This window comes from Apium graveolens, chromosome 9 (genome assembly GCF_009905375.1).
Source record: "Apium graveolens cultivar Ventura chromosome 9, ASM990537v1, whole genome shotgun sequence".
Taxonomy (NCBI): Eukaryota; Viridiplantae; Streptophyta; class Magnoliopsida; order Apiales; family Apiaceae; genus Apium; species Apium graveolens.
Genome location: NC_133655.1, coordinates 230,731,493 through 230,755,988, shown reverse-complemented (window position 1 = coordinate 230,755,988; position 24,496 = coordinate 230,731,493). Strand labels below are relative to the sequence as shown.

Sequence of the window (24,496 nt, the reverse complement as noted above, 5' to 3'; positions counted from 1 at the left end):
AAGAAAAGAAAAAGAAAATTACAAATTGCCCCAACCCACCAGCTATTATTATCAACACAAGTCGTCTATACATAACATTGTCATCATCCCCACTACCTCCCTCTCCCCAAGGACAATACATACAGCCTATACATATAATACAAAAATGTACGGATTCACAAGCATAAGCAGCAAAGAAGATGTAGACATCGAATCAGGAACATCAACAACTCTATACCCAGGTCTTAGCCATGGCGAGAATCAGCTTCGTTGGGGGTTTATTCGCAAAGTCTACGGCATTCTCGCCGCTCAGATGATTCTCACCACTCTCATCTCCTCCGTCACCGTTCTTTATGCTCCGGTTAATGAAGTTCTTAGGGGCAATTCTGGCCTTCTCATGTTTCTCCTTTTCTTGCCGCTCGTTTGTAAGTATTTAATTGAATTGTTAGGGTTGGATCGAGTTATTCTTCTTTTTGTTTAATTGGATCTGTGGTTTTGTTGTTTTGTGGTTCAATTGGGGGTTTAGGGTTTTAATTTTGTGTAGTTTTGATGTAATTGGGGGTTAAAATTGTTTTTTTTTGGTGAAATTGAGTTTTGATTTTGGGGATGATCTGAATTTTGTGTTTGAATTGGGATTAGTTTTCTTCTTCTTTTTTTTTGCTGTGAATTTGGGTTTTATATTGGGGATGATCTGTGGATTCGGTGAATTGGATGTGTAGATATTTGTATTTGCTGTTGGGGTTTGTGGTTCGAGTTTTCGAGTAATTCGTGTGAGGGTTTATGTTGTTTTTGTTGTATGGAAGATTAATTTTTTTTTTTTTAGTTTTTCAAATTGTGGTTTTTTATCATTGTTATTGATTTTAGGTGAATTTGTGGAAGGAACTATTGGATTAATTTGTATATTTGTGGCATTATATGTTTATTGCAGTGCTCATTATATATATCATGATCTCCATTTTCTTATGATGTTTATATGAATTGGTTTTCTTTTTAATGGGGATCTTATTGTTCATGTTCATATCATTTCTGAAAGACTTATTCTGTTATTTGCTACATGCATGATCATCGTTTTCTCTCATCAAAATCGCTCATTCTCTGCTTGATATGCATATTTGTAATATATATTTGATATTTGATGAGCTTTGTACAAGCCATACCTATTTTAATCGTTGCTAGTAAACTCATTGACCCTAAGAATTGTCAACTTCTACCTCTTTGGTGGTTCTAAAGCTCATTTCTAGTTGACTTTGCTTTACTTCCATGTTGATGAACCAGGAAATAGATCTACGTACTTAGAAGTTAAAAGGTGGATAAAAAAGGAATAAGTAAATGTGTTTAATTTTTATAAGGTGCACACACACACACACACACACACATATATATATATATATATAAGACATAAGGTTTAGTACTTTCCATCGTTGTTATCGTTTTGCTTCTTGTGGTATAATTAATTCCCGGAACTAAAGGCCATCATTGTAGTATCTGTGCATAGATGAGGAGAGGGAACAGAACAAAGACCGTAACTTTCTGTATCACTTGTGCATATGATGAGATGAAAAAGTTTGTTTTCTTAGGAAGAACTCTGCACTGGGGGCCTTTGACCATTATAGTATAACCTGTGCTAAAATAATGACCGTGTTTTATGCAGTGTTGTGGCCCTTGTACGTGTATCAGCAGAAACATCCACTTAATCTGATTTTACTTGGACTCTGGACATCGTGCCTTAGCATCACTGTTGGTGTTAGCTGTGCCAATACTGACGGTTGGTGGTTTTTGGTTTTGGGTCTGTTCATCTGGCGAAGATTGATTTGATCACTCATTTTCTTAATTGATTTTTTTCCAGGAAAGATTGTGCTTGAAGCATTGATTTTGACTTCAGCTGTTGTTGCATCTCTCACTGCTTACACTTTCTGGGCTTCTAAGAAGGGCAAGGACTTCAGCTATCTAGGACCAATTTTGTTTACCAGCCTTTTCGTTCTCCTCTTGACAAGTTTTCTCCAGGTACTCCTTCCTGTCTCTGGTATAAACGGGCACGAAATAGTTGGGCAGTGTTTTGTTTTTTTCTAATTTGGATAATTGTGCAGATGTTCTTTCCTCTTGGATCTACTTCAACTGCTGTTTATGGTGGAATCAGTGCAGTAGTTTTCTCAGGCTACATTGTTTATGACACACAGAACCTAATTAAGCGATTCAACTATGATGAGTACATTTGGGCTACAGTCACTCTCTACCTGGATATCCTCAATCTGTTCCTTACCATTTTGCGTATGCTCAGACAGGGTGATAACTAGACCTGCTCAGTATATATCATGGATTTCTAATATCAAAGAAAAGAACCTTTTAACTCATTTGTATATGAGTCATCGAATGAAGTAGTATATTTGTCTTTGCTTTCCTGGTAACTGTTGTGAAAGAAGTTGTTGGATATACAGTTTTTATATTTTAATTTCAATGATGTTTGATGTTAACACGGTTCATCATCTGTTTACTTTCTCTGCTTTGTGATTAATACATATATCCTTGTTGGGGGGTTTGTAGTGAGATATACATGCATTCGATAATTGGAGTTCGGTAGGAGGTAGCACCGAGTTCTGTGATACAAATGAAAGTGAATTGGTAACTGCTAATCTTTTTACTTGGTGGACAAACCACAATGTCATGATAATCTTCTTTTAGCAACCCACTTATAATTTGTGCCGTTTGTATAATCTTTTCAGCTGCGTATGAAATTCATGTTGAGTGCTAAAACTATATGCTAAATGTTTATGTCTGCCGTATAGATCTTAAACCAGTAGAATTTGTGGAAATTTTCATAGAAACCTCTTGATGTTGAGGTCTGCTTCGGATACTACCAAGATATCTCATATTAGTATCGTGCTAAGAGATGCCCCGAAAATCTGGTCCGGCCCGATCCGTCAAAGTCTGGTCAAACCCGACCCCATCAAAGCTCGACTCGGTCCCGGCCCAGGCTTAGGGTCTCGACGGGCCCTATATTTTTAAACAAAACCCGGCCCGGTCCGGTTAAAAGCCCGGGCTTCGGCCCGGCCCGGTCTTTAGCCCGACCCGATTAAAAGCCCGGTTAAAATCTGATTATTCTAATATATTTTCTTATATATTTATGAATTTACATTTACTATAAATATAAATAATACTTTAAATAGATATATATTTACATATTCGTGTGATTAATAATATTATATATATATATATTTATCGTAGATAACCCGCAGCCGCTACCCTTTGGGTGCGCACTGGATAAACCCTACGGGCTCAGGCTAAGGTAATAGTCTGCAAAAACACGTGAAACAAGGTAAACCGCATTTATATTTATACTTTATTGCACGATTAATGAAAGAAGATATAACAAGTACACGATATATATTTGGATAACATTGATAAAACATATTATTCAATAAACTTGTTTATTTTTTGCCAAACTTAAATATTTTCAACGAAGTAATGTTTTCATAAAATATTTTATGCAAACTGATATATTTTTACGATGATCTAGTTGCTAACATATGTGGTCTTTAGAATCTCTAATAAAACTCGATCCGTTTTAAATTAGAAAAAAAGTCCGGCACGATCCGATCCGGCCAAAAACAAAGCCCGGTAAGGCCTGCCTCGAGGGCCGAAACGGTTCTGACATTTTCGGAAAATCCCGGCCGGTCTAATTATTCGTGTATATATGATATACTACGGAGATCTTTGGTGTTAGTATCTTGTATATGATTATTTTCAATGTGATAATCATCACAGTTCTACTAAATTTTGTGTATGCCTCTAATCATATTAATAAAATGAAGCATGATTTTGAGCTCGTCTTGAATGTAGTTGGATAGAGCAGTACCATACAATGATAGTTTATCTGAATTCAGTATAGTAAGATATGGTGAGACAATGAATACATATGTAGTTAACAACTCTCACTGCAAGATTTAGCAAAAAAGAAAGAAAAAGAAAAAAAGAAGCTCTATATGCAAGATTATGATGGTAATTATATAGGTAATCAGTTACCTCAGTTATTACCAGTCTGCATAGTCTGAAGTTGGATATAACCAGACCCCTACAGACATGCAGTCCAGAATTACAGGCATCCGTGGCTATATTTTTTGTCTTTCTTGCGCAAAAACAGTAAACAATGCATCATTTGTTGGGGAGGAAAATTATCACAACTGGGCCATGAAATTGTTTTTGGATAATGATCATCATAAATCTTAAATTTTAAAAGAACTATTGTGTAATCTGATCACATATATGATACAACCATTTCAACAAAATTCCAACTCTCAATCTTAACAAACCTAAGAAAGGTCTTCACAAGTTTAATATTCCAGAGATTAGTACTTAATATCATGATCAAGAATGAATAGAAACATAGTATGTGTGTGTGTTATGTGCATGTTTGTTCTAATAGATTCTATTTATATTTTATATCTAAAATTAGTCAGTTTCAGGTATCAGTCATTTTTTTTTCTTACACACCTCAATAGAGTAGGGATATTCATGTATTATATCCTCATTCCTCAATTGTAAAAAAGTCTTCACAAGTCAAAACTTTGTGCTAACTTTCATCTCAACCTCAAAATTTCATACACCTCTTCCTTCAGAAGCAAAGTATCACAAATTACCAAACTTTGAAGAATGATGATCCTTGTGCTTGGATAATTGAGTTGCCCGATCGTGTAAAATAATTTAATGGATGATTTTTTGTATTCAAATCTTTCATATCACCTTCCTAGCTAGCAGCTCTACAACAATCTCTGACATTGACAGGATGGCCTCCTGGAGTTCCTCTCCACATTTCCCTTTACTACTCCTTGGCCTCCTGTCTCTCCTCCTTTTCTACCCCAGTGTCACCGGGATCCGTTTCGTAGTTAGTACCATCCAATTGCCTTCAGAAGAGAACCTCCCTGCCTATCGAGAAGCCCCTGCATATCGCAACAGCGACTCTTGTGCATTGCAACAGGACTCAAAAAATATTGTCCACATTGTGATGACTCTTGATCTCAATTACATTAGAGGCACAATGGCAGCTGTGTTATCAATGTTACAACATACAACATGCCCTGAAAACCTCTCTTTCCATTTTTTGTGCCTTCATTACCAACCTAAAATATTCTCAACCATTAAATCAACTTTTCCTTACCTTAACTTCAATGTATATTATTTTGATTCAACTAGGGTTCAAGGGAAAATATCCAAGTCGATAAGACAAGCACTGGATCAACCTTTAAATTATGCCAGGATATATCTATCTGAAATCCTTCCACAAAATGTGAAGCGCGTCATCTATTTGGATTCTGATATTATTGTGGTAGATGACATTGCGAAGCTATATGAAGTTGACATGGAAGATAAGGTTGTTGCTGCACCAGAATACTGCCATGCAAACTTTACGTATTATTTCACAGATGATTTTTGGGCAGACCCTAATCTTTCAGGAACTTTCAAGGGGAGAACACCTTGTTACTTTAACACCGGAGTGATGGTGGTGGACGTCGATAGATGGAGGACAGGAAGGTATACAGAAAAGGTGGAGGAGTGGATGTTAATACAAAAACAGAAGAGGATATATCAATTAGGGTCTTTGCCACCAATTTTGCTAGTTCTGGCTGGTGAGATTAAGGCTGTTGATCATAGATGGAATCAACATGGCCTAGGCGGTGACAACTATAAAGGGAAATGCAGGGCACTTCATCCAGGCCCAATTAGCTTGTTACATTGGAGTGGAAAGGGGAAACCATGGCTCCGTTTAGATTCTGGAAAGCCGTGTACCATTGATCATCTTTGGGCGCCATATGATCTGTCTCGTTCGTCTAGAGTTGCTTTGGAAGAATGATATCTGAATCTGATGTCAAAGGAAGAACCATAAGCAAAGAAGTGGTCAGAATGATGCGTGATGAGACAATATTAGCATTTCTCGCAGAGTAGTAAAATATGTGTTAGACAGACAAAAGTAAGTTAACAGTAATTCTTTTTCCGCAGTTAGAATAAAATGACATATGTAGTTAGAGTTTTGTTTAGATATTGGTAGTGGTTAGGTTTCATGTTTTCTGTTTATGTACAATTAATAGAATTTTGATGCTAAGTAAATGCATGGAATTAATGGAAGTTCATTACACGCTGGTGTAAACAATGCCAACAACAAAAAAGAAAAAAAAGAAAACATGTTGAGTGATGAATTGTGGCAGAGCCTTTGGACTGGCAGCATCGTCTCCTTCCTGTGACGAAATGAATGAAATAGTTGGCGTAAGCATAACTATAGCCTTGAGGAAGGCATAGTCATTGAATATAATCTTCATTACTGTAACATTTCGCGGCCAGTATCTCTGATCAAACTAATGTAAAACCAGTCCTGGTTGAGCTTTGGGTGTTTGGAATTTGAAGGCCTTTTCTTGAAATAAAATTTCAAAAATTATGTCCCATAATCTTATGATATTCGATGTAGATTTTCAAATGTTCCAAAAATTTAGAGCTAAATAAAACTATAAAATCATATTTTAAAATATTAAAAAAGGGTTTAATGACTTTAATTTTATGTAATACATTATATTTTGATTGTTTTCAAAAAATTATTTTAGAATGATGAATTTTCAATTTTCATTTTTTTACCCAGATTTTTAATTTTAAGTTTAATTTTCTTTAAAGAAAAGTTAATTTTTTTTTACCAGCTTTTGAAGTTATAATTTTCTAGGACTTATTTTAGACTTTAAAGTGCAGAACTGCAGAAACTCGAAGCCGTGATCAAATTCTACTGAAATTATTGAGCCTGCCCAAATTTAACACAAATTCATAAAGTTTGTATCTTTTGCAGGATTTCTTTCCTTTTAATGGCAAGATTTCCCCAAAGTTAACCTCCTTGATCTTTTCTTGTTGATTGGTTCTTTCTTGATTTTTAAGAAATCATTTTTAAAAGTTGCCTTTTTGGACTTCTTGATTTTGGGTTTTGTGGGCTGTTTCTTAATCATTTGGGATTATTTGCAAAACCCCATTTGGTAAAGTCTACAATGTTAAAATCTTGGAGGACCCGTTTGAGTTTTTTCACCAAGAATTGTGTTTGCTCTGTAAGTTTGCTTCATAATCTTGTATGTTTCTTTTAGGACTTTTGTCAAACATATAGTCTGCATGTTGATTTTGTTTGTTTTAAGTCTTGAATACTTGTATTGAAACATGGGTTGTGTTTGTGGGAAGTGTTGTAGCGGATATGAACTAGCTCCAGATGGTCATGTTTCGTCTTTGGATGGTTCGGATTATAAAGACTCTCCTGATCATGGCCAAGGGAAACATGTGAGTGTAGAGAAGTCTTTAGAGCCTGTTCTTGTGCCTTCACATAATTTTCAGTTGGATTACGTTGTACTTACGCAACGGGGGTACTACCCTTATATGTTAGATAAGGAAAATCAAGATACTTTTTGTGTGAGGACTTGCGTACAAGGGAATCCTAGTGTTCATTTCTTTGGTGTGTTTGATGGGCACGGCCAAACTGGAGGGCAATGTGCGAATTTTGTGAAGAATAGGTTGGTTGAGAACTTGTCGAGGGACTCTACATTGGTCGATGATCCTATTAATGCTTGTAATGCTGCGTTTTTGGCAACGAATGATGAACTTCATGATAGTGAAATAGACGATTCGTTGAGTGGTACCACTGCTGTTACTGTTCTTGTTGTTGGTGATATGCTTTATGTGGCCAATGTGGGTGATTCTAGAGCGGTGATTGCTGTAAAGAAAGGTGATCAGCTTGTAGACTTGTCGTCTGATCAGACACCATTTCGGAGAGATGAATGTGAAAGGGTTAAGGTTGAGGGGGCCAGGGTTTTGAGTGTTGATCAAGTTGAAGGACTTAAGGATCCTAGTGTTCAGACATGGGGTGATGAGGAGACTGAAGGTGGTGATCCGCCGAGATTGTGGGTTCAGAATGCAATGTATCCTGGAACTGCATTCACACGGAGTGTAGGGGATAGTGTGGCTGAAAAGATTGGCGTATTTGTAGTGGCAAGTGACGGGGTTTTTGAGTTTCTCTCAAGCCAAACCGTTGTCGATATGGTAAGTAAAACAAATTCATTGTTCATATTTTTGAACACTATTAGCATTTTGTGTACCTTCTCCAACTGCCACTAATATCCGATGTAGGTTATAATTTATGTTGATGTTAAAACCTTATTATCAAGCTAGTCATTTGTGGGTTTTTATTTTTTTATTTTTTGCGATGACTATATCCACATCTGGCCTCTTCAAGGGCACACTGGTTACATCTCTGTCTGTAGGATCTTGGTAGGGATGTTGATTTAAATGCACAAGTTAAGTAGTGCACATTGTGGTCACTTTCTTAGCTATCTGAAAAGTTATATTAATAAATAATTGAGATAAATAATTAATATGATGTATTTGAACTTTTTTTTTAACATTTTCAGTTTAATATGTCGATACAAATGATAAAAGTATCTTTTCTTTCCCCAATTTACCAAGTCTCCTAAACAGTAATGACCTTTAGGTCCCTCACATTGTTTGTAGACTTAGTTAACAGTCACGTGTACAGGAATATAGGTTTTAGGGACTTCAGCTTGTCTGTTTACACCTACGCAGGACATAGTGTGCCCTTTCATTCTAATTATAATATGGAACTTGGGGAAGTGTAGAAGTTTTCTTGCCGCAAGTTACTATTAGACTATAGTAATGGAGTGTAGCAGAAACCTAAAGATTTATATCACGTATTAATAACTGTAGGGGGGAGGTTTTTGCAAATGCAAGTAGGATTTTATATCTATAGAGTGTAATGTTTACTCAGTTGTCTTTCGTCAACCTACTCCTCTGTAGCTACCATGAACTGTGCACGATACATTATGACATGTTCATTGAAACTTTGCGAAATAATAAACATGCAAGTCAGATTACAAGACATAGTTATAGCAATTCTTTGACCAGATTTAATCTATTACAAGGAATTTCTGGTGGCATAGTGTAAGCATCAATATCATCCAAACTTATGATTGTATCATTTTAGTAAGATTTAATTTATAGCCTCATCTTAGAGAACATCTGTGGTAAAAACCGGAAATACTAGCTGTATGTTGTTAAGGTAGCAGTTTAGATCTTGATTATGTGTTGGATTAAATACATATATATCTTTGAATCAATGTTCCTGATCTGAGTCATGCTAAGATAAGATATAACCTATATATGAAATTTTAAAAAAGCAGTATCACAAGTTCAAGTAAGATTGTAACATGGCAGTCGTTGCGTACTATAAACATGATATGATCCTTACGTTCAAGTGGTTTAATTTACCTCATTCAAGCAGGAAGACTTACCTCGCACCCATGATTCATGTTTAAAACATATTGATAGCATTATACCCACAAATTGGTTAATGAAGACAGTAGTAGGAAAAGGGTAACCTCTTAATATGTTCTTCGATATCGTTTGTATTAAATAGATTAAAAAACTCAAGACATTCTGATTATTGCTTGATGTTTAATTGCATCGATATCAAACATTGGAGTTCATTTTATTTTTTGGAAATAACCTATATATGAAATTTTATAACCTATATATAAAATTTTATTTTCATTTTTTCTTGGTATCTTAGTTTTTAAATATTAATTTTGATCTTTTTTTTTTCTTTTCAGGTAGACAGACAACGTGGGGATGCATGTTACACAATAGCAGGAGAATCATACAGACTGTGGTTACAGTTTGAGAATCGAACGGATGATATAACCCTTATAATTGTACACATTGAAGGCTTATCTAATGTATGATTCCTCACCAATCCCTTGTGCAAATCATCTGTAACTTAGATTTCAAGTCGAGATACTGTATTAGTATTGCCTTGTGAACGATAAATCAGTGTTAGTTTAGAGGCAGTAATAGGAGGCTAACAGGCTAAACTACACTATGTGAGAGTCACTTGTGTAGTTGTGTATAGTCGCCTTAACATTTTTACTTGATATCTTCCCTTAGACACACTTGATATCCTACATGAAATACAAAAGTGTTCATCATAATCGTTGGATCTTTAAATCCTTGTGGAAAACATTGTGCAAGGCCATTTTTCTTTCATATAACCTCGAAGGTAGCAAGGGACATAAATTAACTCTAGTTTTTTTTTTAAAATAGTACTGTGTCATATAATCCTTTCGATACATATATTTGCTAATTTTAGATAATTCTTTTTTCAAGTACAAGAGGAGGAAATGCGGGAATCGAATTATATTTTTTTAGGACTCTGAACTGTTTTGCCACTAGTCTCACTCTTCCATTCTCAGTCATAACCTTGTATTGGACCAGATGTAGGGGTTGCTTGTTTTAGTTTGTTTTAGCAGCTAAATTTAAACTAAATTATTAAGATTAGTTGCCCGGAAATGTAAAGCCAGCTAATCTGTTTTTCATTTCTTATGCTCAATTTTTCTAATCAATTCCTTGGGCAACATAAAAGCTGGAGTCCTGGATAAGGAGGTGGGGAGGCTTTATAGTCCCTAAACTTGAAATTTAGTAACTTTTCTAGTGTCCTGACATTTAATTTTAAATCTTTTAATTTTAAATCAGTAGGAAGAAAATTTGAAATTTAACAAAACTTACAAATATCGACAATTTTTTAATAATAATTCCAAAATCCTGGTCTGCCTGTTTTAAACTCAAAGCTAAAACAACAATATTTGATTTTTTAAAATAAAAATTTACATGTGGCTTGACTGCTTAACAAAAAATTGATTTTTTTTAATTTATGATATTTTTGCCTTATGACCAATGACAAATTTTTAAATTCAAATATTATTTATTACACTTCAATTACAAACGGTTACGAATTTTTGGAATTGATAATTAATATAGGACATTCCACTAAAAATATATCCTTAATTACAGATATTTATCTTTAATCTAGCAATATCCATTAAATATACCCTTAAATTCGTAAGATAAATAAGAAAAATATACTCAAGATCCCTAATTATCCTCTTTTTTTTTTTGGTTATCTAAAATGAATAAAATGAAAATAAAAACTGTAGCTGAATGTAGAACAAAAGTTGTGTCATATTCATTCGAGATTCAAATTAAAGGCCAGATGCATGTGCCCCTCTTTATTATTATATATAAACGTACCCTCACCATCACCACTATTACTTGTGTAATATCAATTGTAGCTATGGCGACAAATGGTTTGGCTGTTGAGAAATCTGAGGAAGAATGGCGTGCCATCCTCTCTCCTGAACAATTCCACATTCTCCGCAACAAGGGAACTGAGTCCGTCTCTTTTTTTTTTTGCTAGTTAAATACACTATCAATGTCACACACTGGGCCTTGTCTTTGACAAGACATAATTCTTGTCAATAGTTATGACATGATGAAATAGAATTATTGTCTTAAATTATGTTTATTTTACGTGTATGCTTATTAACTTAAAAAATAATATTGTATTTGTTGGCAATTTTGGTATTGACAGGCCAAAGGGAAGTGGTGAGAATGATAAGTTATATGATGACGGGGTGTATAATTGTGGTGGTTGTGGAACACCTCTTTATAAGTCTACAACTAAGTTCAGCTCTGGCTGTGGCTGGCCTGCTTTCTTTGAGGGTCTCCCTGGTGCCATTAACCGCACTGTATGCCTCCTTTGTTGTAATTTATTTTCACATAATTCCCTCCAGCTCCTAAATTAGGCTCCCCGCATGATAAATATATATATATATATATATATATATCAGTTGTATTGTCTTAATTAAACGTACCTTGGTTATTCTTGGGGATCAAATATGGGACCTGTAGCATTATTATATATATGTTTGATATAGACGTAAACCTTTTTGAGATTAATTATTTTACCTAAACAAGTGATAAAATCTGCAGCCAGATGCGGATGGAAGGAGGACTGAGATAACATGTGCAGCTTGTGGAGGACACTTGGGACATGTCTTCAAAGGAGAGGGATTCTCAACACCAACTGATGAGCGTCATTGTGTTAACAGTATTTCCATCAAGTTTGTCCCTCACAAATCTAGCGCTTAACTTTGATGTTTTATGTACGGCAGTTGCTATGAATAATAAAAATTAAACCTACCTTTTTGGTTTTAGTTCTTGAATCAAAGTATCTACACAACTAGTCTGTTTCCAGTTGAGTTCTGCCTGCTTTTCAGATGTTGTGTTTCAAAATGCCGACTGCGTATGGTAATTGGAATGTTTGTTTATTATTGTTAGGTGTGGACTTGCTATGCTATCTGTTAAAATCATGAATGCTTCAATTCAATACATTTTTAATTTAATTAAGGCATAAACGAATGTGATGATTTCGACTAAACACCTTTTGCACCTGCTGCAACAGCACTGATAGGCTTAATAGGTCCCTAAAGACACGACCTCATAGATCACTTTATACAGTGGCAGGTTTATAGTCTTTTATCTTACGTGATCGTCACACATTGTCAATCAACGGTTCAATGGTTCAAAAGTTTGTGTGAGTTGGCCATATTGTAAAAGGACACACCATTTAATGCATAAAGATGATAGTTGATGATAAATCATTGTACATAAGAGTAAGATCGTTGTTTCTTACCAAAAATTTGTGCATTCTGCATGAATAATTCAAGCTACGCTACGAACAGATCAATCTGTAATGTTATACAGTCACATCGCAAAAGCAATCTCGAAAGAGGAAGTCAAGACACCATCCGATGCTTATAGATCACCTAGACACAATATTGTTATACCATAAATTTGTTTCTTACCTAGTCAATTTGCTAATCGCTGCCTGTTTCTGCTGTAACTTTCATTCTTCAAAAAAAGTTTAATCCATAGATTCTAATATTTTTTTTTTAACTTCGAATTTTTAAATACAAAGATCATGAAACTCAATAAATATATATTCGATAAATAAATTGAATCCCCTCTTATCATATACAAATGATAATTGATACAAACTACTTCCCACAAACATAACATAGGGTACACAACAATGTTAGTAGAAGATTTAAACACATGACCATATTTTCAAATACAAGCAACTCTCCATATTTATCAAAAAAATATATGGAAAGTTGTTTCAAACATATCTGAAAATAGAGGGTCATTTTTGTAATTCTACTTTTTATTTTCAATCCAATCGGAGCAATCGCCGTAAATCTTTCGTCGCCGAATCATCAACAAACTTTTCACTGCCACCGCCTTTCTTAAAAAACGACGGCACCGGTAAAGCTCTCGGCGACGGCGACATCGTCACCGCCGAACCAGCATATACATCCGATAAACCGACCCGAACCTGTTTCGTCACCGTTTCCGGATCCGGACCTAACCTTCCGGTTCCGTACACCGCCATTTCTCCGCCGGAGTTCTCGTTCACCGCCGGGATCGACACTAACGACTCGCCGCGCCTTAAAATTCTCACCTCTCCATCTCTGATCATATTGTTATTGATCTGATTTTGCTTGTACGTCAAATCTCCGGCGCTCGTTGACCGTTTTGCGAATTTAATCGGCTCCGGCGATCGCTTTATCTCCGGCGAGCGTCTCAATTGCTCCGGCGAATTTCTCAATTGCACCGGCGATCTCTTCCGATCGATACGTTCAGACCTAATCACCAGCCTATTAACCTTCGGAGGACCGCTTCTAAATCCATAAAAATTAGTTTTCCGGCGAGGAAACAGCGGTGGAGGAACTCCGATCCGGTGAGTCAAGCAATCCTGAGGTGTCAACACTTGCGTTCCCATAGGTCAATTACAAAAATGCTAAAATTGAAGAAAACAGAAAATCTATACGTACATAAAAGTGTATGTATATATGGAAAAATGAAGGATGAAGAAGAAAGAGGAAAGAGAAAATGTGTTTTTATTGCCTTTTTATTTCCTCTTCCTCTCTCTTCAAAGAGGGATGAATCTCTCTTTACTTTCCTTAATCTATTTATAAACATATATGAAATTTAAAGCAAGTCTCGAAATCTAAAATCTAAATATGTGTTAATGGCTTGTGGTGAGGTTTGGTTTGGATAATTATGGAAGATTTAGAGGAGAGGGTGTATATTTAAGACATGGATTCACTTGTAGTTTTTTTGCACAAAAATAGCTCATCTAAAATAATAAGCGTCCACATGGCTTAGGTTAAATTTTTTTAAGTACCCAATTACATTTCGTTAGTTTACTCAAACGGACGTTAGTTTTGAAGGGGTAAAATTGGAAAACATTAATTTTAAATGGGTAAAGCTGGAATTTAGTAATTATAACAGCTAATTCGATACAATCTTAGATGTATGTATATATAACTAAACTAGGGCTGTCAAAAAAGTTCCAAAAATCCGATATCCGTCCGAAAAATCCGCATCCGTATCCGAGAAAAAACGGATATTATCCGTATCCGAGAAAAAGCGGATATTATCTACATCCGAATTCGGGATATTCAAATCCGAAACTAAATACATATATGATATTTAAATTATATAAATATATAATTATATATAATTTAAAATTTTTTTTTTTTAGTTTATAATGTGTGTAAATGTATTAAATAATACGTTTATACAAATCTATTATATATATAAGAGAGCAAATAGGGGGTTGGGTGAGAAAATTAATTCAAAAATACTAATTTACCCCTTATTAATAAATACAAATAATTGTAAAATTTAATACCATGTATTAATTACTCTTAAGTCATTATTATGCGCATTCGTATCCGAGAAAAATCGGATATTATCCGTATCCGAGAAAAAACGGATATTATCCGTATTCGAATCCGATGATTGCGGATGCGGATACAGAAACTAAACCCTAATATTCACAACTAACTTAGCACCCTTAATCATCCAAATTAACTCTGATTTGTGATGGCAACTTGATGGTGCAACAGTGTGAAACAGCTATTTCTCCGGTCCAAGGTAATTTAGATATGGCATTAACAAGACCAAACTCCCAAACATCAGAAGAAACCAATGTTAGCCATCAAAATGTTCGAACAAAACCATGTTGAAGTAGATAAATGCATCAGTATAGTTCCCCTTTTCACGCAGATTGAAATGGCTCAGAGAAAATCCATATCCAGTTATTAACATGTCTGCACCTGATAGATAGCTCGAACTATACAATTCTATGTTGCAAACACAAGTTGCTCTATGTATCTACCTTTGATTGGAACTCTTGCTATAACATTAACTTTATAATTTATTTTATGCATATTGTAATCATGTATACATTCAAAAAACGAGATGATCTTCATCTATGCGTGTGAATCGAGCTTAGCTTCGTCGGCAGCTGTCTGAGACTCCCTAGGCCGAATAAGGCATCTTCCCCATCTTCTCGTCAAATACCCATCATCATCCAAAGCTTCCAAGTAGCTCAAAATCTCTAATGCATGCATTAATGTTTCAGGGTGAGGAGGGTCCATAAAATTAAAATGAATCTCATGGCATCTCTCGGGTTCAAGATCATTATGGAAATTTTGCTCCATGTACAGTCTGGAATACTTTTCTGGTTGCTTTCTTCCGCACACATTGCCCTTTGATGACATAAACTATGTCATCTATAGTATACCCAACTAATTTGTATGATTAAAAATGTTAATTTGGTTATGGATATTAGGAGTTGGTTATATATGTGAAATTGTATCAAATTAGTTATTTGAATCACTATTTTCCAACTTTACCCCTTAAAAAGCAACGTCTGTTTGAGTCAATTAACGAAATGCAATCGAGTGCTTAAAAATTTAAACTTAAGTCATGCGGGCACTTATTACTATAGATTGGTCATTTTTGGGCAAAAAAATTATAACTCGATCCATCTACATGCAATTAAGTCTATATTTAATTATTTATACATAAATATTGCGTACATGTACCAAAATTATATTAAATTATACTCCCTCCGGTCCATTGAATTCTTTATATTGGGGGGCGAGTTATCGGCACGTAGTTTAAGACTCTTGTAAAACATGTTTGTCTAAATAATTTTAAATATTTTTTTAAATAAAAATATAATGTTTAAATTTATAAAAAAATTAAAAATAAATTATAATACTATATTTTATAATAACCTTATAATGTGCTAAAGCATAAGAAAAAAGTATGTAAAAAATCCAATGAAACGGAGAGAGTATTAATCAATTACGTATGTACACACCTTATCTTTATAATATTTTTTAATCCTAGTCCGAAATAGGAAGCAAAGAAGATATTATTATGCGAACTACTTTTCCCTATAATCAATAAAATTTTGAAAAAATTGAATTAAGAAATTTGTTTAAGCACAAATCGTAATTTTTTTTATTAAACTGACTCGACTTGATAAATTCGAATCGCGTTTGAACTTGAACTCAAAAAATCAATACGACAGCATCAATCATATTCCTTTCAATCATTGAGTTTTATTTAAACCTTAGATTTAATACAAACAAAATTTTTGTGAATACAAAAGTAAGAAGACTATCCTCATGAATTAAACTAGCCATCGGCCTCCAACGTTGTAAAATAAAGTTCATAATGAATGAAAGATTTGCATAAAAGGCCTTGGTTCGGAGGGCATTACGATAAAAAAATTTATTTTCAATTTTTATATTTTATAAAATATCATATATAGAAAGAAAATTAGGGACTGAAAGGGAAGGACCCAACTCTTTCTTCCCCTGAACATAAACATTTCCCTCTAACATATTTTACGACCATCTAAATGTGGTAGGTGAGGAATCTGATTAATCTGATTCTGCATCTGTTCTAGAGACCCAAGGGAGATTTGTTGGTCCTTAATTATAATCTATTTCATTTTCATCTTGGTATGCCTTTCCTTGGTACTTGTCAACATTTCTTGCTAGCTAGCTATCATCATCTTTTTTTCATAATGCTCTTTTTTTATATTTTGATTTATGTGTTAATATAACATCATGATGTCTCCCATGTATTGTGAGGCTTGATTCAGATACTGCTTCAGGGTTTCTCTCTGCATGCATTTTTAGTTTTATTGTTTCTGCTGCAAAAAAAAAACAAACTCATCTTATTATTTGTGCCTGTTAAAACATTAAGCATTGCACACATATTAAGCCCCCCGTCTCTGAACAACTCATGTTCTATTTTACGTTCGAAATTAAATTTCTACTATTTTTATTCCGAGAATGTCTTTAAAATCTACAATTCTATACTACTTTCATTCTTGATCGTGTTCCTCGTATTTCTTTCCATTCTTTCTCTCTTCCCAAAAGGGTGCATCTTTGGTTTGGTAGAGTTAATATCTTTACATGACATCTTAAATTTTGCCTTTAAATGGGTTCCTTTATAATGATCCACTCTTGATTCCGAAAATAGTTCTTTCAGTGGAAGCTTATTTACTCATTAGCATGGTATACAACTTTTAGTCCCTCTCTTTACCCCTCGTGCCTTTAACATTGGTCGGTGACTTAACAATACCTAGCAACTGCCAATTAGCATAAGGTTTTCTGTGAAAAATTATTTTGGTATAAGGGGAAAATATTTGTGAAATAGAGGGGAGCAGAGGCCACATGCTTTTTCAATTTTTTTTTAAATTTCTAATAGACAACAGATATTTTATGAACTGATGTCTGAAAAGATTTTTAACATCGTTTTAAGATAAATCAATGTCGAAACACTCTTTAACATTCGTGGTTTTAACAACCATGTTAAATCTACTTTTTCTAGTAGTTTTGTCCCACCATTAGCTGCGGAAGTCACTCTAAGAGAACAATTTCATTGCCTCAAGTCAAACGATAACTCTAACTCTTAGCGCAAAGTCATAGATTCGAGTGCAGTCATGCTTAGGAAGAAAAGATGTGCACTCATATGCTAATGTGATCTCAAACTCTTATGTTTGCGTAAAAAAAAGATTACGTTTATGTATTTCCTATTACTGGTCCATTAGTAGTATTTAATTGGTCGTCCGTTGCTCTATTTTGGATAGGATATTTCATTAACATGTTCAAATGACATAACTTGCTATATCTTGGCAGTGATATTAGTCCTTGTAATATGGGTGAAGGAGTTACAAATGGGGACATTATTGTTGTCGGAAACAAAATCTTAATTTCTGCATCATCTATAGCTATTTCTCCTGAAGGTAAAATCTTTCTCCCACAAAGTGCAATTTGTTCCCCTTCTAATACATATATTCTCAAAATCTTGCTCGGAGGACTTATTAACATTATATCAAGTTTCCACAGAACTGGGTATTCAGGAGGATGAGGAGGATAACATAGACGAGTCGCCTGAAATTGCCACAGAATGTGAAACAGAATCTCCCAATGCCAGCACTTCGTATCATCATAGACATCATTCTCAGTTGCGAGGTTTACACTTTCTCAGTAAATTGAAAAGAGGGCCAGTTAAGGGTTTACATCACCTCCATAATAATATACATAAACCTAGTATACATAAACCTACTATACATAAACCTAACATACATACACCTAATATTCCTAAACCAAGTATACCTAGCATTAAGAAGCTCTCCAAAAAGAAAAGCAGACATTTGAGAGAGAGTGTGCCTGAATTGCCTTCCACTGTGGACTCTGAGTTTTACTGTTTCGAGTCTTCCTGGTTGAATTTTTCGCTTTCTGAAATCAAAAAAGCAACCCATGATTTTAATCGTGGTTAGTATCCATTTCAGGCATTAATTCTTACGTAATTCAGTTCTGTTTTTTTCGGACTCTAAAACAAACACATTTTACAGCTGATGAGGGAAATTATTTTGAACTATTTAATTCTTAATATGTGTATATTTAGATCATTTAATCGGAGAGGGAGGTTATTCTGAAGTTTACAAAGGAGTTCTAGAAGATGGGACACTTGTAGCTATTAAAAGGCTGATCAGGGGCTCTGTTGAAGAGATGACTGCAGATTTTTTGTCGGAGCTTGGGATTCTAGTCCACGTTGATCATCCTAATATTTCCAATGTTATTGGTTACGGAGTTGAAGGTGGAATGTACCTTGTTCTTCCTCTATCCCCCCATGGGAGCTTAGCCTCACTGTTGACTGGTCTGTTCTCTGATCCGCTTGTTTTGTAAATGCATAACATTCCGAATTTCTAAAAGCCACATTTTAGCCTTAATTACCTCATTTTAATGTGGTTTCAGGTGACAAAGAGAAACTAAGATGGGATGCTAGATTTAATATTGCTTTAGGCATTGCATCAGGTCTTTCATATCTTCACGAGGGGTGTCAGCGACGAATTATTCATAGAGATATAAAGGCTGCCAACATTTTGCTCACTGAAGATTTTGAGGCTCAGGTAACCTCAAGTATGAAAAAAATTAACTTGAAACTATAGCAGATCATAATTTTAGTGAGAAGATTTGCAAGACTGTACAAAGTACAAAGAAAATTGAGATCTTGATATTTTTTTGTTATGTAAGCTTTTGTATATTTTCTCTGTCAATCTTTGACTCTTTTAATTATAAGTAGATATCTGATTTTGGGCTTGCGAAGTGGCTCCCAGATCAATGGTCAGACATTACCGTGTCACAATATGAAGGCACATTTGGGTAAGCAAGAGATGCTTTATCTTGTATTTCCTAAAATATCTGAAAATTTAGGTTATTCCAATTTTCTTTTTGTACGTGACCTTACATTTGATTATGGCAGCTATCTTCCTCCTGAATTTTTCCTGAATGGGACAGTAGATGAAAAAACCGATGTCTATGCTTACGGGGTACTTGTATTGGAGCTTATAACTGGACGTCCTGCACTGGATAAGTCCCAGAAAAGTCTTGTTATGTGGGTATGTTGGATCTCCTAATCTTTATTAGATTACAATACTGCTGATTGGTTTTGTGTATGATAAACCACCAGACAGACATCAAATGTTAAGCACACACTTTACTATCATTTTCTTGCAGGCTAAACCTATCATCACAAATGAAAGTATTGAAGAGCTAGTTGATCCATTGCTTGGCGGTGTCTATGATAAGGAGCAGCTGAATGTTCTGATATCAGTTATTTCTATGTGCATAGAGGAGTGTCCAACCGAAAGGCCTCAAATGAGCCAGGCACGTTTTTTCTGAGATGCCAATTGATATTATACTATAACCTTTTAATGAATTTACGAAGAGAGGGTTGTGCAAGGAGAGTTTGATTAATCTTATGAAGAGGTAGTGATCTGGTGTTCTTTTTCCTTCTTGTAGTTTTGAACAAACAGTTCCTAAATTAACATAGACTGCATAGCAACAGTTCTTAAGGATTTAAAATATTGTATATACTGTGCTGTGCAGTCCTTGCGGTCTAAACAGAATTGAGTTGAACATTTATAGCATATAATGATATTGAGAAAAAAACAAACAAAAAATGAATATGAAAATCTGAAGCCACTAGAGGGCATGCAGTTATAATGACTTAAGTATTTAAGTTACGGCCTTAGATGCTATAATTGTTTCTGGAGTAATAATTTGACACTGCTGGAGTACAATATAATCGATGAAAGAATTGTTTTTTCTAATATTTTGATGTAATGTTGTGGATATATTACAATTAGAATCTAGCAAGTTATCTGACAAAAAAAAAAGAAAAAAGTAATCCAGCAAGTTAGAATTAGTGATGTTAGAACTATGAATGATTGTAGTCCGCTGAAGATTTTATTTATGAAAAGAATACTTTCATGTACTGCAGGTTGTTCGGATCTTGAACGGAGATGGAGGAGGGTTCAGTGTATGGAAAAAATTTCATAAAATACCTGCATTTAAACTAGGAAGTTCAGTGGATGTCTCTGCCGATCATGATGCTGATTGTACATAAGTAATATGAGCACAACAAAACATGTTTGTAATAGCTCGGGGGTCTGTATTTGGTGAGGGTTCCTGCCAAAAGTTGATCATACTTGTACATGAATGAGCTGAAACGGATGGATGAAAAAATGAGAGGTACCAGAAACTGCAATACTGGCTAGCACAAAAAGAAAATGTGACTGCTGGACATGCCCAACTGTACCTCCGTACCTCTCATTTCTTTATAGTTTTTTTCACATGTTTGACACGTATTTTAAGACGACTATAAAATATATTTGTGTAATATATTTTTAAAATTTCTTTTTTTTGTATTAAAATTTGAACATCATATTTTTATTTAGAAGAACAAAAAAATTAAAAAAAATTATGCAACTACATTTAATAAGAGCATTAAAATGCGTGCCGAGCCCCCGCCCCCAATGTAAAGAATTGAGGGGGACAATACTTGTTAATATGTATTTCATGTAGGATTAGGGGTGAGCGGTTCGGGGCGGTTTTTGCCCAAAACCGAAACCGAAACCGCATGTTCTCGATATTTAAAATTGAAAACCGCAACTGAAACCATCGGTTCGTTTTTTGTTGAATCGGTTTCGGTTTTAAAACCGCATCACACAAAATTAGCAAAATAAATATGACTGCTAGAAATTTTAAGTAAACAAATTATAAGGTATACTAGCTTAAATCCCGTGCGACGTACGGGTTCCTATTAATATTTAAAAAATTTATTTATCTCGTTATACTATAATATTAAAATATTTATATAAAAATATAATAATTATAAATTTATAATAAAAATACTTGGATAACATGTGGTCGTAGTTTAGTAGAATAAATATATTATGTCTAGTAGTTTAACAATTTAGTAGTTTAGCGGATATATAACACTATTTATTTATTTATTTAATAATAGGATAAGTTGTGGTCGTAGTTTAGTAGAATAAGTAGATTATGTCTAATAGTTTAATAATTTAATAGTTTAGCAGATATATAACACTATTTATTTTTTAATAATCAAAATTAGGGGATAACCTTTGAACTAAATTATACCGCATTCCAATCATTATAGTATAGTATAGATTCGTTCCGAAATAAAAACACAAAATTTTTATAATAAATTACTAAAGTCTAATGTTATTATGTCAATGAAAGGTAAATATAATTTGGAAATAGGTTGACAGGAGCAGCACAACAGCAGTGAAATTTTAAATATAACAAGAAGAGTAGCTTAGTAAAAATTAATGATTACTGGTTAGTAACAGTAATCAAGTTCATCACACAATATAAGGGGCTCGTACTTGAACTTGCGACATGGCCAGAAGAACCAGTACTCAACAGAAATGAAACATGGTAAGAAATTAATAACACATTAAAAGGGCCAATTTCATTCTTTGCAGAACATTAATATCAATAAACAAAACCAAACTATAACAGCATCCATAGGTCTAAAAGATGACTGGTTTGGTTTAAAATTTAAATCCATATTCATTACTTCTGTTTGTAATATATAAAAGATATATATATATATATATATATATGAATTTATTATAAAATTTTATATTATATAAATAAATATAATATTATTATTTTAATAATCAGATCGGTTTCTAGTATTTTTAATTTGGTTTTAATGCAAAACTGAAACCGCAAATTGGTTTCGGTTTTTGATTTTTTGGTTTCTGTTTTCATCTGGATTTTAGGGGATTATTTTTTATCAAGTTTTAGCAGTTTGAGTTTCAGTTTCGGACTATGTAAGAGGACGAAAAAAAGGCAGTATTAAGGGCCAATGTACTACTTGTTTGGAAATTAAAGTAACTTCAATTCTCCAAGAAGGAGAAAATGTTTTAGGAATGTAGCTCTGATGTAAATTGATTTCAGTCTTTTCTTTGCTCGGCCTCGCCCTACCTTGGGAACCTCGGATAACTCTTCCTTTTCCATCATGTGATGTCTATATTTTTCCTGTCTGCTATTGATTAGTTTGAAGGTTTTAAAGGCTTAATTTCATGTGCGATTGTTGATATCAGGATTTTTTTTGCTAATCAAAGGAACGTCACTATTGTTTTTCCAGTGGAATTCAATTTCTTGACAAATATTTACGGGTAGTTCTGTTTTAGAAAAATATATTCCCAATTTTTTTAAAATCAGTCAAGGCGTTAGATAAGGATATATTTGTTACTAATTGGAGTTGATATATCTTGGTTGTTTCTGGTTCATGACTTGATTCTCTAGTGTGCATGTTTTAAGTGAAGCTTTTCTTTGGCTTCTCTATTTTCAATAGTTAAAACCAGTGTTGTAAAAAGCGCAAATCGGACCTAAACGGAGAGATGACCTTCTAGCGCTTAAGCGGTAAATCGGCCGCTTAATCGGTTTTAAAAGCGGACCATTAAACGGATTATATATAAATTTTTTTATATTTTTATCCTGTTATTCATAATCAGTACATACTTTTCATTAATAAGAAAAATATAATAACCACCTTGCATTCCTGTCTATCTTCATCTTCCCCAAAACGAGTTCTTACTCTCACACCAGAGGCGCCGCGGGATCCAAACCCCCTTCCGGTGTTGTTTTACAAAAAACCCACAACAGCTACATCACAACCGCTACAAGGATCCAGGCACGGCGTCGAAGGAGCAGCCCTGCACCCAGGAGTTATCAGAAATTATACAAGATTTTTCTCAGCTAACTCATGTGTAAACATTTCAGCCTCTTTTCTGTTACTGCATCGCCCTTTAGTAGTTCTAGAATTCTGGCTAGTCGCTTAAATGCACTTTGTATTTGAAAAAGGGCAAAGGGAAGAACAATACTAATGTCAGTAATTGAAAGTAGTACACGCTAACAGAAGGAGCTGAAGCAACCTCCAAGCAATCCGCAAAGCTTTTAGCCTAACAAATGTTGGGTAACAATGAGATAGTTATATAATTAAGATTAAACAATAACAGACAATCAACCAAATAACAAAATAAAATATGAAGGAAAACAACAAGATATAATCAATAACTGAATTGACAAAGAGAGAATAGATCACTTAGCTCTAACAGAAGTTTTAATAAAGAGAAATCTGAAAGAACTATCAACAACTGAGGCGCCCAGCCTTCGAGAAGACTAAAATGTTCTTAAAGTGATTATTGCCCCACTTACGCTGCGATGGGTTCCACAATATCGCTTTTAGGAAACAACAACATAGAGCAATGCGTCTACAGTCACGTAATGCTCAACATCGACATGTACCTCAGTTCGCTCAGAAAACTTATGCAGAAAATTATATGTATGTGTTGTTGGGTTTGTGGAGTCTATTAATTAAGCCCATGAAAATAGACTACTCAGATTCAGATTCAGATTAGTTTATGGATTAGTCTACTTTTCAGATTTGGACTATAATTTTGATTTAGGCCTAGTTTCTTCTCTTATAAATACTAATGTAATTGTAAAATCATAACACAACAAATTGTGAGAGATCAATACAAAATTAGTGCGGCTTGTGGAGTAGGAATTTCTAAACCACGTAAATCTTTGTCTTATGTGATTGTCGTTTATTTTCTTGTTCTTGTGTATTCGCTTTGGGTTTTGCTTTCGTTGTTGTATACTCAATAACTGGTATCAAGAGCCTAGGTTTTCAGGCGAGTGGGAGCGATGGCAGAAGACGGGAAGGTGAAGATCGACAAATTTGATGGCAAAGATTATGGGTTTTGGAAGATGCAAATTGAGGATTATTTGTATCAGAAAAAACTACACGAACCATTGGAAGAGAAGAAACCAACTTCAATGAAGGATGAAGACTGGAAGCTTTTGGATAGGCAGGCTCTGGGGGTTGTCAGGTTGAC

At 34.4% G+C, this 24,496-nt stretch overlaps 5 protein-coding genes across 6 annotated transcripts; all 5 read left to right on the top strand.

Annotated features, from left to right (window-relative positions):
- The first annotated feature begins 64 nt into the window (after positions 1-64).
- LOC141682766 (BI1-like protein) lies at positions 65-2,525 on the top strand. Its single transcript, XM_074487459.1, has 4 exons — positions 65-404; positions 1,631-1,744; positions 1,826-1,983; positions 2,067-2,525. The coding sequence occupies exons 1-4, from the start codon at positions 146-148 to the stop codon at positions 2,271-2,273; spliced, it is 738 nt and encodes a 245-aa protein (XP_074343560.1). The 5' UTR covers positions 65-145; the 3' UTR covers positions 2,274-2,525.
- Positions 2,526-4,321: 1,796 nt separating this feature from the next.
- Positions 4,322-6,167, top strand: LOC141682765 (putative galacturonosyltransferase-like 4). Its single transcript, XM_074487458.1, has one exon. It carries the CDS (start codon positions 4,685-4,687, stop codon positions 5,822-5,824), a length of 1,140 nt encoding a protein of 379 aa, XP_074343559.1. The 5' UTR covers positions 4,322-4,684; the 3' UTR covers positions 5,825-6,167.
- A 556-nt stretch (positions 6,168-6,723) lies between these two features.
- On the top strand, positions 6,724-10,032 carry LOC141682822 (putative protein phosphatase 2C 35). 2 transcript variants are annotated; one of them, XM_074487512.1, is made up of 3 exons: positions 6,724-7,049; positions 7,177-8,028; positions 9,612-10,032. In XM_074487512.1, exons 1-3 carry the CDS (start codon positions 6,993-6,995, stop codon positions 9,741-9,743), a joined length of 1,041 nt encoding a protein of 346 aa, XP_074343613.1. In that variant the 5' UTR covers positions 6,724-6,992; the 3' UTR covers positions 9,744-10,032. The 2 variants fall into 2 exon arrangements, with proteins under 2 accessions (XP_074343613.1, XP_074343614.1); XM_074487513.1 differs by having other exon boundaries at positions 6,724-8,028.
- A 1,025-nt stretch (positions 10,033-11,057) lies between these two features.
- On the top strand, positions 11,058-12,173 carry LOC141682767 (peptide methionine sulfoxide reductase B5-like). The gene is made up of 3 exons (XM_074487460.1): positions 11,058-11,226; positions 11,426-11,582; positions 11,827-12,173. The coding sequence occupies exons 1-3, from the start codon at positions 11,129-11,131 to the stop codon at positions 11,983-11,985; spliced, it is 414 nt and encodes a 137-aa protein (XP_074343561.1). The 5' UTR covers positions 11,058-11,128; the 3' UTR covers positions 11,986-12,173.
- A 4,412-nt stretch (positions 12,174-16,585) lies between these two features.
- Positions 16,586-20,933, top strand: LOC141686864 (receptor-like cytosolic serine/threonine-protein kinase RBK2). The gene is made up of 9 exons (XM_074491957.1): positions 16,586-16,724; positions 17,910-18,016; positions 18,120-18,548; positions 18,682-18,933; positions 19,032-19,186; positions 19,360-19,439; positions 19,540-19,675; positions 19,794-19,943; positions 20,560-20,933. The coding sequence occupies exons 2-9, from the start codon at positions 17,929-17,931 to the stop codon at positions 20,683-20,685; spliced, it is 1,416 nt and encodes a 471-aa protein (XP_074348058.1). The 5' UTR covers positions 16,586-16,724; positions 17,910-17,928; the 3' UTR covers positions 20,686-20,933.
- Positions 20,934-24,496: the final 3,563 nt, after the last annotated feature.